General features: G+C 34.8%; 1 protein-coding gene across 4 annotated transcripts in view; it reads right to left on the bottom strand.

Moving 5' to 3' along the window:
• The window catches only part of LOC135099776 (clathrin interactor 1-like), a 173,493-nt gene that overhangs the window by 34,149 nt on the left and 126,872 nt on the right, over window positions 1-12,472 (bottom strand). For 2 of the 4 annotated variants that reach the window (XM_064002298.1, XM_064002297.1), the window contains exon 10: window positions 180-247. In XM_064002298.1, coding sequence (XP_063858368.1) covers window positions 180-247 — 68 coding nt within the window. Of the gene's footprint in view, window positions 1-179; window positions 248-4,446; window positions 7,203-12,472 lie in introns of those variants that run through there. The other 2 variants (XM_064002296.1, XM_064002295.1) reach the window with 1 other exon arrangement.

The raw sequence follows: 12,472 nt of genomic DNA, 5'->3' as shown, positions 1-12,472 counted from the left end.
TCATTATGATTTCTCAGCCTCACATCTCAAGTTTTATCCGAGACATGCTTTTATTTTTCCATCAATAAAAAATCTCAACAAAACTTTTGAAGCTGTTCTCACTTATATGAAAAATCAGAATAGTCTAATTTCAGAAATAAGATCAAAGAGAAGTATGCTAACAGTATGAGTATCCTTACCTGTGTGTTTGCCATGGTAGCCTGACCCATGACTGGTAGAGAAGTTGGTCCCTGCTGCACTGAGAGACCTGCAAACAAATACAGAGACATCTTTATCAGAAATATCTTCACTTCATCATCTACATGGATATAAATCAAATCTCACTTGCTGTTCCCTCACCTTATGATAGCTGACATTTTATAACTGTACTATGGTATATGCCAAAACAAATTAATAAAACATAAATAAATATAAATAGATATATAAATATTTTTAAAGTTAAGCCACTTCCATGTTATGTTAGTCATCCATATAGTTAAGAGTAAACCTGATGGTATTAAAAGAAAAATCAGTCTGACAGTGAAGTTTGTTTTCTCAGCCATGCTTCATCCATACACCATCTTGGTGTATGGATACACCAAGATACAGTACTAATTTGAAGTGGACGAGTGACACATCAAATTTTAATACTGGGGATAACAAGCAGGACACCTCTGTGCAACCATTAAACATGTCATTGTTACCTCTCATATAATACCTGCACACAAATCCGTTCCTGGAGGACCAAGGAAAATCTCAGTCCATCAACATTATTTCAAGGCATGCATGAACTTATTAAGTAACTACCTATAACAACTGCCAAATGATAAGAGCATGCCTAAATTTGTTTAGAAATGTAGCATAACTCACAATTAAGCACAGGTTGAAAAAGGAACTGCACCTGCCTCCAAGGAAACCTGCTGCAAAATTTCTGCTCATCAAGGCCATAAGAGATAAAACTTGCAAAGAAATAGTGATACTTGACAAAAACAAGAATTAACTTAGGCACTTTTCTTGATTAAATAATTTTCTGGTGTTCAAAAGAAAAAAATGACAAAAGGGAACCAATCTTCTTGACTTCATAATCAAACTATCAGTCATTCTGAACAAGTCATAGTCTGATGTGTTAATGGTGTACTTTTATCAAAGAACTCCACTATGAATATATATTGCTACAGTGAATTCATATTATCTCTATATAAGATTTAGATGGTCACATATTAAGAATACATATATGTACAGGCCTCATGAGAATGAAATATGCATGCATGAGGGAGATCTCTGCCACAGAGCTAAAAGTGCAAAAATGACAAAGCCATAAATATTTGAATTTATGAAGGTTCCAGCAAATTAAAATATCTTTATCTAATCAAGAACTGTCAAAATATTGTGAAAAGACTTAATTCCTTTGATATATCATCAATACCATATCTCATTAGAACTGACAACTTTGGGAACACAAAATATAGATATTCTATACTCTTGAAAACTATGGTAAGATCAATGCAAAAATAACTGCAGAATTTCATTATATATAAAAAATATGTACCAAAAAACTTTAAATACTTTATAAGTGATAATTTGGAAATAAGTCTTTTGGTGAGTAAGGGAGGCTTAAACCAAATACCTTGGCATGCTGGCCTGGATCAAGTTGGCCGCTTAGCATACCCTACTATAACTATTTTTCTGAAACATGTTATAGGTGTGCAAGATTGAAGCCAAGCAACTATTAATACAATGCATCAGTCTCTCAATGGTATGATGTGCCATCTGACATGATTTTGCAGTGGTGTTCCAGGTACTGACTATGTAAGTTTTTAAAAAGTGTTAAAAATATAAAGTAAAATAATAATAATTATATGCTTAAGATTACCTATGTACAATGTTCCTTCATTATCACCTACGCAAAGTTTTATGTACATAAGGTAGTGAGTTACTCAAACATCTCAAATAAATGTTAAGCAAATGTATGGTAAACAACAAACAAAAAATTAATCAATTCAAAATGATGGCTGGTGTGTTATGAAGCTTGACCCAAACATTACAAAAGTAATATGACCTGGAAGCTGCCACATTTGAGGGATCAACTTAGGTGCCAAAAATACCTTAGCCAAGGTCTGACCTGGATGAATAAATGGGATTACATAATATACCAGAATTTGGATATGTCATGTTTTCATACGTTTTATTTTTATTTATTTATTTATTTTTTTATTTTTTATTTATTTTTTTTTTTTTTTTCATAAACAGCTCATCAATAATTATTCTACAACACCTTCCCCTTAATGCACTTTGTTTAGGTTCATGCTTCACTCTTTACTACAAAAATTAAACATGAAGCCAGCATTGAGCCTAATCTCATTTTCATGTAATGGATGATGAAAATTGCCATATATCTTATGTGGATATGAATATGAAGTCAGTAATTGATGATAACAATAGTAATACTTTTAAACACTATATGATGCAAGCTATGTGTCTTACAAATACTCTTTTTCTCACAATTTCCAGTTCTTCAGCCTGAAGAGCAACCAGATCTTGCTTAATGAGCAAAATGGAGTTCATAACTAATAATTTAAATAAGCCACTGCTGCAGAGACCAATGGAGACATCATGATGAATCAGCATTCATTTGCATTCTAGAATTGTCTGGGATGAAAATATACACTTCACTTCATTATAAAAAAAAATTTAATATGCCAGAATCAATAAAAAAATTAGCATAGTGTATGCACTACTTAAATATTCATCATTATTTGGATATAAAAACCTACAAACACTAGGAAAATACTAACCAACTGAGTCTGTTCAGTAAACAACTGTTCTAAAGCACTGTATATACATGAAATATTCCTCATTCTTCCATATCATGACTTATACAATAGAAGTATGCATTTCAGTCAGTAGAGGCTATGCAACTAAATATATCAGGTACAAATATGTATAAAAAAGAATAATGCCTCAGTCTAAGTGATGAGATCAAACAGCTGCCTATTCACTGCTATTTTCTTGTTAATTTAATTATTTACTCCTAGAAACTTAAGAATGTATGATCTTTGATGCAAAACAATATTACCTTCCTTTTGTCATTCATAAAGGTATTATGAACTTACATGATCCATCATGAACTTTCTTAAGACACTTTATAATATTTAATAAATACCTTTCTTTTTCACAACATAAAATAGTTTTGTTGATAAATGAGCTATATATATCCAGTTGCATTTATGAATATGAATGGTTTCAGTGCTATAGAAAACAAAATGTAAATTTGAATACAGGAAGGATACACATTCTGGAAATGCAGATAAACTGAAAGATTGTGGAATAATGGAATACTTAAGAGGTGAGTGTGAGGTATGGAGAAGACAGAAGAAAAGAAGTTGTGCAGTGTGGTGGGGTTGACACAAATAATGAAGTAGGCAGTGGGGAAGGTGAGGAGTGTGTGTGTGTGTGTGTGTGTGTGTGTGTGTGTGTGTGTGTGTGTGTGTGTGTGTGTGTGTGTGTGTGTGTGTGTGTGTGTGTGTGTGTGTGTGTGTGTGTGTGTATGTGTGTGAGAGAGAGAGAGAGAGAGAGAGAGAGAGAGAGAGAGAGAGAGAGAGAGAGAGAGAGAGAGAGAGAGAGAGAGAGAGAGAGAGAGAGAGAGAGAGAGAGAGAGAGAGAGAGAGAGAGAGAGAGAGAGAGAGAGAGAGAGAGAGAGAGAGAGAGAGAGAGAGAGAGAGAGAGAATGTAACTGTCAGAATAAGGAGAAAATAAAGTTCTTAAAAGTATGATGTCCACAAAAGTCATTTGTTGACTTCTAATTAATTACAAATACTAAGTATGGATATGGAATTAAGTTCAACACAAAACTGAACTTGAAATTAATAAAGAGAAGACTAAATGGTAGTAAAGCTGCAGATATTGATTAATTAACTTCGGAAATGCAAAAATAAGGAAGAGATACAATGGTAGAATGTTCCCAATATGTGACCAATGTAAAGACAGAAACACCTGCAAAAAAGTCTCTACACACTGTTAAAGGATGTAAGATTGATAAATGATTAAAGGAAATTAAATATGCCAGAAGAGCTATACAAGAGTCTTCACTGAAATACTGATGGAAGTAAAGGAAATGCTTACAAAGGGCACGGGGAGTAGTCAAGAGAATATGCTGTAGAAACTAGTTATCTGAAAGGAGCAAATAAAGCAACAAGAAGGGATCAGAGCAATGAAAGATACAACACAGAAATTTGCTGAAATGGAGCTAAGTGTGTATACTGCCATCCCCTTATAGGAGATTCTCAGCAGGAGAAAAGCATCAGATACATACATAGATAGATTCCAAATAATGTGTTACTTTCTTTAAGTAACAAAATGGACAAAAATGTTTCAACACAATTCACTGAAATTTAGTAAATACATACCTATACAGTAATAACCAACAAAACCACAAAATTTCAACATTGAGCATAAATACCTTTAACAAGTCAATTGTAAATCTAAATTATAAAGCAATGCCTAGAAATAAGATCTAACACTGAAATTATTTTTACCTTCAAATGACTAATCACTAAAACAAACTATGTGAGCTAAAAGAAAAAAAATGGAAATCTAAATGAAATTTCAAGTAGAATTTATCTGCTGAGCAAAACATTTATCTAATCTGATTGCTAATTTAACAGAAAGGAGCAGACATTTTTTATCTCTGTCTTCTTGAATGGACAGTGCCAGCCATTCCCTTAGATTAACCATTTCCTCATACACAACAGACTGTAATACAGAATCTGAGATTGACTCCAGACCAGAAATGAGTGCTTCCAGGCAAGCAGAACGGATCTCTGTGTCTGTATGTGAGCGCAGTGACCAGGTCAACTCTAATAAGCATCCAACCATCTTCAGGGAAGTCTCACACTGTCCAGTAACATTGATGATAAGACCAAGAGTCCTCAAGAGTTCACATAACACAAAGCGATCAGAGCCCAAGAGGTCAAGATATGGTCGGGATTCTCTAAGACCTGTTACCAAAGGGAAGAAAAAGCAGCCTGCCAAGTTTTTCATTTCATTTTTAACAAGAGATCTGCTCTTAATCTTTCTTTCTGAAGTGATGCAAGACAATGAGTGATCAGGCTTAGCATCTCCTCCAGATAACTCAATGGCTGCCCTCCCAAGTGTGTTTATCATATCCAATCTTTGCTTTAAATTATAGTTGCGTTCATAAAATTCACAGCCAAGATATAGGGCACACTGGCTGGGATGTGACACTACCAAAGCAGAGAGTGTGTTCATGCGATTCTCCTGAAAACCATCAATATTATACTTATCTTCCAAATGAAGAACAACTTTTGTAATTTCTTGTGCTAATTCTGGATCCATCAACTTTAATTCCCTGCGGACAACTTTCTCAGAAACTTTCAAGGCTGCTGTCACCTTCTCTACTTCACCTTCAATCAAATATGCCAGTACTTCCTGTGGGTACGATGGTTCACAAACTTTCATCTGAGGGCAGTCTGCAGACATGTCATAAGGTTGAAATTCATCATCATCATCACTGTCTAGCTCTTCTAATTTGTTATCAAGTAAATTTGTCTCTGCAGAAGCTTCTTCAAGAGGCAGCTGACTTTTATCTTGGAAGTCTTCTAAGATGACTGAATGTTCCACCTCCTCCTCACAGTATGCTGTTTTTTCTTTACTACTGATCATATTTAAGCCATGTAATTCTTTAATAAAATCCTTCATCCAAACAGTTTCATCAGTTTTTTCATCTTCATCTTTCATTTTTTCAGAGTCTTGATTCTTCTTGGTAGTGAAAACCTGTTTCAGTTCCAGCACAACATCACTATTTCTGTATTTGAACTTTAATGCTGGCCCATCTTTATGAAGAACTTTAGTTATTTCTTCAGCTGCAATCATTCCAACCAATGTCATTTTTTGAGCAGGACTTTCAAGATGATAAGCAATACCTGGTAACAACTTCTCAATAGCATCATGCCTGAGGTTCTCACTGTCCTCTTGTGTTAGGAATTTAAGACAAATTAAGAGTCCTTTGGTTATATTAATGTGATGATCAAAAGATGAGTGAGTAATAATATATTCATCACACCACAAATCCAAAAGTTTCAAGAAGACAGATCTCATAGCCTCATGACTACTCTGTGTTTTGGATAGATATTCAATTATGGGTTCTGTATTATTCTGAATGGATCCTCCAACAAGAAATTCTAGCAGGTGATATTTTGTATGAGGACAGGTTGTCTCATAATTGCTAAGAAATACATATAAAGTCTTATAGTCTCTAGCCAACTTCAAAAGGCTTAACAAAAACCTCTTTTTAGCTTGAGTTGGGATATGAAAATACACTTTCTGTGAGATTCTCATAATAATGGGATTTCTGGTGCTCCAGAGTGAAAGCCAGCGAGAGAGAGGCTCAAGAACTGCATGAGCATCACTCAAATAACACAGTTTCCCTACAAGTTTGCCAATAGGTGCCACAGTTCCAGAGATACCATGCTTGAGGCCATCAGCTATGAAGAATACAGCTTGCAAGACATGGTAAGCCATGATTCTACAGTATGTTGTGGGCCTGAGAGACTCAGGGACTAGATGTTCAAGTTTGTTGGCAACTCTCTCTGGTAGTGATATCAGAAGCTTAACTGTTTCCTCACAGTCCAATGCATCCTTTTCATTTTCTCGGGCTTGTGAACAATGTCTTAGTAAAAACTGCTGGATACAAAAAGATTTTAAGATTTCAGCAAGTAATGTAACCAAAGTTTCCAATTTGCTTTGGTCAGCATTCTGCATTGTAGTCAATATTATACTAATACTCTCTTCAAGGTATCCAGCTTTAATGAAATCATAATATAAATTTCTATGTTTTTCAGATTTTTTCAAGATTCCATTATTCAAATAATTATTCAATAATGCTGTAAATGTAGAGCCATAGAAATGCTTAGAAAATACCTTCATGTCTTCACTTAGTGGGTCTATTCCTGCATACTGTTGGGGAGTCACCTGTCCAGGCAGCCAACTCAAAATCATCTCTAGAGTTGATACCATCACAACACTGTCCATTTTAGTGCTTGCGAGTGCAGTTCTTAAACTATCAATCATATTTCTTTGTTTCTTCAGGATTGTTTCAATATCCACCTTACTTGTACATTCCTTCTTGTACCTGATCATTTCCTTTTTGTATACAGTTCCAAGACCTTCATTTTTCTGGTCCGTCTTGATTTCTGATCTTGAAGCTGAAAATTAGAATGAAGCTTTTTTTTGTCTGAGATTTAAAATGTAATACTAACAAGCTATTATGATATAAAAGTATACATTTACACTCATTCCCAAAATATTCAGGTTTGATTCTGTAATAAATACTAAACTACAAAGATAAGCCTTTTTATATCAAGTTTTCAGAAACAATCCTTATAATTCCATTAAACCTCTATAACAATTTCTTATCTTCTAGAACATTACTGAAAATTCCAAAATAATTCAAGGGACTACATGCATAATATTTTTTGAAACTCATATTCCAGATCACATAGCTATGCTTGGAAAGATGCAAATTCATTGGCACACAAGAAAATTTGAAGAAGGATAACAGAAGATGGGAGTTGTTAAAAATAATAATGAAAGAATCATGTGGAAATGAAACGTATTAAATGAATGAAATTAACAACTTTACAGTTCTCATTAAATAATGTTAAATATGATTCAACAATATTTCCTTATCTAAATTCTTTTCACAGTGCTATATTAGAATTATGATATTCTTCTCTGAAGTTAATCTTACTGCCTTATTCTCTTTGGTGAATTCATCCCAAATTTTTCCAGTAACATTCCCACATCAAGTAGCATATTTGCCACAAGATAATGAAGTACATGCTAATGCGCAATACTTCATTAGAACTAATGCCAAGTATCAATGGCTACCTATACAAACACCTGATATTTACCAATTAAGAAAAAGCAACAGTATGGCTGACAAGGTGTACACTATTATGATCACAACACAATACAATGATGCTCACAACACTGTAGTTTCTAGAACAGCAGGAAAATTGTGGAAGTGAACACGCTTTTAACTCCATTTTGGGATGATTGGCATCTGGTCCCTTATCAAAGCCAGCCATTAATATATAGATGCTCCTTGACTTATGAATGAGTTAGGCTAGACAGCTTTTCGTAAGTTGTTAGGTTCAGAGGTCATTATTTAGCAATATATTTTCAGTGTATATGTGTGTTAAATATAATGAAGTCGTTTGTTAAAGCAATGCTGTACAGTACACTGTGAAAAAGATAATGTATGCAGATGCTCTCCAACTTCTGAACATCTGAGTTACAAAAATCTACAGATACAAACAAGAATCCCTGCAAGTCCAAATTCTGTTTGTCATTCTGCCACAAGTTCAAATTCGCCACACAACTTTTTTGGCTGTTAACCATGCTGGGCAGCAGCATAGCAAAGGAGAGGTGTCATGTTGCTTACAATCAACTCCCAATCTGCTCCAAAGCTATTTTGAACATTTTCCAACTTTTTGATTACTGAACATGGCAGATGACAAGTGTAAGGCTAATGATGATAGTGGCAATGCTATGAAGCACCAAACCATCTCATTGGTAACTAAATACTATATATACTATAATAAATCTTAACTGTGGAGAAAAAATGGTAAACATAGCCTCCACTTACAGTACAGTAGTACAGTATCTGCACAATTCATTACGTACTACACTTTCATCATTGACACTATTTTTCCCCACAATAAGTCTTGGAAATTGACTATGAATACCAGAGGTCTAAGCTTACATTTTTCACAGGTCTACCTATGCTAGACAGTAATCTGAACTGAAGCATATGGCCTTTCAATAAATTATGTAAGTTATACTTAGTTAAGTAGCACATAAACAAAAGTGTTGTGAAAAAAATATATGCAATCACAAAAATTCATTCCTGTATAGGCAAAGTATTGTAGATGAGGCAACAGATATGGTATTTCTCATGTTGTTTATCAATATTGCCAGTATTTTCACTCTCCTCAAATACCCTAACTGTAGGGGAATTATTATTAAGTGACAAAAGAAGTAAAACTATGGAATAATAAATCTTATTAATAACAAGACTATCATGACCACTCACTCACTCACTGCCTGCTGCCATCTTGATTCACTGTAATATTTCCAAAAAATACAAAGGACATGCCTAGATTTCTGTTGCCCAGCAGTTGTCTTGTTAGTATTCTGTCATGTTGTTATTATATTACCTACACATACACACCGAAAATACAACAAAACCTCGGTTCACAAACTTAATCCGTTTTGGGCCTTGGTTTGCAAACCAAATTGTTCGCGAACCAATTGAAATTAATGTAAATACAATTAATCCGTTTCAGCCTCAGAAATATATTTTTACATTTTTTTTTTTCATTTTTTTGTAATGAAGGATATAGAATGAAATTGAAATACCATATTTCCCACCATATAAGACACATCTATAATTTGGCAAGGGATACTTGGAAAAATAAAATACACCCCACTTTTCCCTGAACTTCATAACAGTCCACCCCTCAATCAGGCTTTGGTCTAAGTTGCAGCTCAAACCAACACAGAAGAGCAGAAAATATCATACCAGTTTATCAATGATCATAACTGTCATTGAGCAATTATGACTATGATACTACCTTATGTTGCTTTCTGCCTTTTTCTGTGTTCAAGATGTTCCACTATTGGCTGAAGAGTTACAGTGCTCCTACCATGGGCAGCTGTCAACTCAAAATGGTAACACTCCCTACACATGTTTAGGTTTCTGATCTTGATCTCGATGCTACAGGTTTTTATGGTTTAGCATTATTTTAGTTCATAATCATTATCTAGTAATTTTTAGCATTATTTCAATCTGTAGTCATTATCCAATAATATATAAACATGTATATTTAATTCTTGGGTCAAACACTGGGCCCTCAGGCCTCATATTTCTACAGAAACTGAAGGGTTGACTCAGAGAGAGAGAGAGAGAGAGAGAGAGAGAGAGAGAGAGAGAGAGAGAGAGAGAGAGAGAGAGAGAGAGAGAGAGAGAGAGAGAGAGAGAGAGAGAGAGAGAGAGAGAGAATATTATAGTATTATATAAGAAATTAGATAAGTTATAGATTGCGGGCCTACGAATGCCTACACAAATACACAAATACACAAATACTGCCAAACAAATGTTTGGCAGTAATTTCCTTCACTTCAATGATAATACGGTTAGGCTTCTCATTGCTATTATGATTAACACTTTTTTCCTTCTTAGGTAGCATAACAGAGGCTAAAATTGCACAAAATGGGAAAAAACTAAAAAATGTGTGTTTTTGAACACAGCACTCACAATGTTTGCACCAAGCGCATCAATGCACAACTGAACATGAGGTTTCATGGATTGTGGGTAATGTGCATTCATACCCTATAGCATCATTCAAGAACCAAGCTAAAATTTGTTTGTAAAACTAGTTCATGAACTAATTTGTTTGTGATGTGGGGCATTCATGCACCAAGGTTCTACTATATTCTACAGAGTTACAACATACGAACATAACGACTTATGAACAGTCATCCAGAACCTAATTCATTCTTAAGTCTAGAAGCATCTATATATAATAGTAAAACAAAACAAATCAAATCACAGAAAGAGCATGACAATAGCTTCATAAGTATGACCATGGCTTGTGTGTATATATATGTGTGTGTTTGTACAGGGCCCATATTAATAAACATTTTGAAAGCTAAAAGTTACTCTCAAAGTAAAGATTACTTTCAAAGTTGCTCCTAACTCCTAAAAGGGTCCTCAAAATTGCAAGTTTGCTTCTAGAAGTGCTCTCAAAGTGGACGAGAGATAAAAGTACCCCAGAGGGTCTTTTACAGAATTAGGAGCGAAGTTTGCTTTGTCAACAGATGGAACATACGTGCATACATGCATACACATCTGTGTGTGTGTGTATTATATATATATATATATATATATATATATATATATATATATATATATATATATATATATATATATATATATATATATATATATATGTATAATTGTTACAACCACAATCCCAACCCCTTCACAAAGCTGCCGCACCTGGACTAGCTTCCTTGAACCACCTCCTATGTGGACTCAGTGTAGGACTCAAAGACAGGTGTACAGGGTCCCTTGTGACTCCTGCACCCTTTTCATAACAGTCGTAACTCCAGGTCACACTAATTTGAGGTTGCCAGACTGTTTTACCAACCCACAGACAAGGGAAATACTCAAGCAACACTTAACACCCATAGCTACGAAAGAATCAACAACCGCTTCTAGGAAAGGCAGTTATAACATGCAATAACACATATAAGGTCAAGGTATAACACCTGATTGGACATCTGCGTTCCATAACAAATCCATCCAATGTTCAACAGTGTGTTATAGCCTCAAGCCAAGTAGTGTCATTTATTGCCCCCCTGGACAGCGGGGAGTAAAATTCACTACACAGATAATTACTAAAGTCCTCTGTGGCTGAACTGCATCAGACTGCAGTAGTATTTAGGACAAAACATTGTCATTAACAAGAGACACAAGAAGCTACTACAAAAGAGTGCCCATGAACACATAGCACTGCACAACTGCACAAGAGCTTGGCCTACACAAACATGCAGCTGAGAAGTTACTTCCCTCAGTATAATGTGTTATACACAACTACCCTACTGGCAGACTTCTATGGAGACTCCTATTCTATGTAAGTAGGCTGGGGCATACAGCCAGTAATGACTCACTTATCCCCTTAAGGCAACAGACCCGACTAATTCTCATCCCACCCTAGTCTCCATCAAATATCAGAGCACATCTCAGTATGTCAACTCCGTCCAAGTGCTGGGTAGTGAGTGAGCATAAGAAAGTATGCCAAACACTTTCCTGCTCTGCTGGTAAGGGGAGGGGGTACAAGGAGGGGGGAAGCAACACACATACAGATGCACACCCACCCACACTCTGTTTCTCGTGCTGTCTTTACATGAATAAAGCACTATTTCTAAAAATTCTGCTGATTAAACCAGGGAGGCTAAATGAATACTGATTACTTTATTGTTAAGGGTAACTCTTCTACTAATTACTGGGTGAGATTCAAATTGAGAGACTAAGGGGAAGTAAGGAAATTTATGTGGGGAACATGTGTGACTGCTTGAATACATATCATTCTAGAAGCTTCAGGCTTAAAGCTCCATGTCTGGGACAAGTCCAAGTCTCACTCCCAACCTCTCTCTCTTCTCATCTCTTGCTCTCTCTCTCCCCTTTCATTATTCTTTTCTCATTCATTCTTATTACTTTCTTCATTTTATATTGCACTATCTATATCTATCTATCTATCTATCTATCTATCTATCTATCTATCTATCTATCTATATATATATATATATATATATATATATATATATATATATATATATATATATATATATATATATATATATATATATATATATATATATATATGAGAGAGAGAGAGAGAGAGAG

This window comes from Scylla paramamosain, chromosome 4 (assembly GCF_035594125.1).
Source record: "Scylla paramamosain isolate STU-SP2022 chromosome 4, ASM3559412v1, whole genome shotgun sequence".
Lineage (NCBI taxonomy): Eukaryota > Metazoa > Arthropoda > Malacostraca > Decapoda > Portunidae > Scylla > Scylla paramamosain.
The sequence above is the reverse complement of the archived record's forward strand: the minus strand, read 5'-3'. Positions and strand labels throughout refer to the sequence as shown.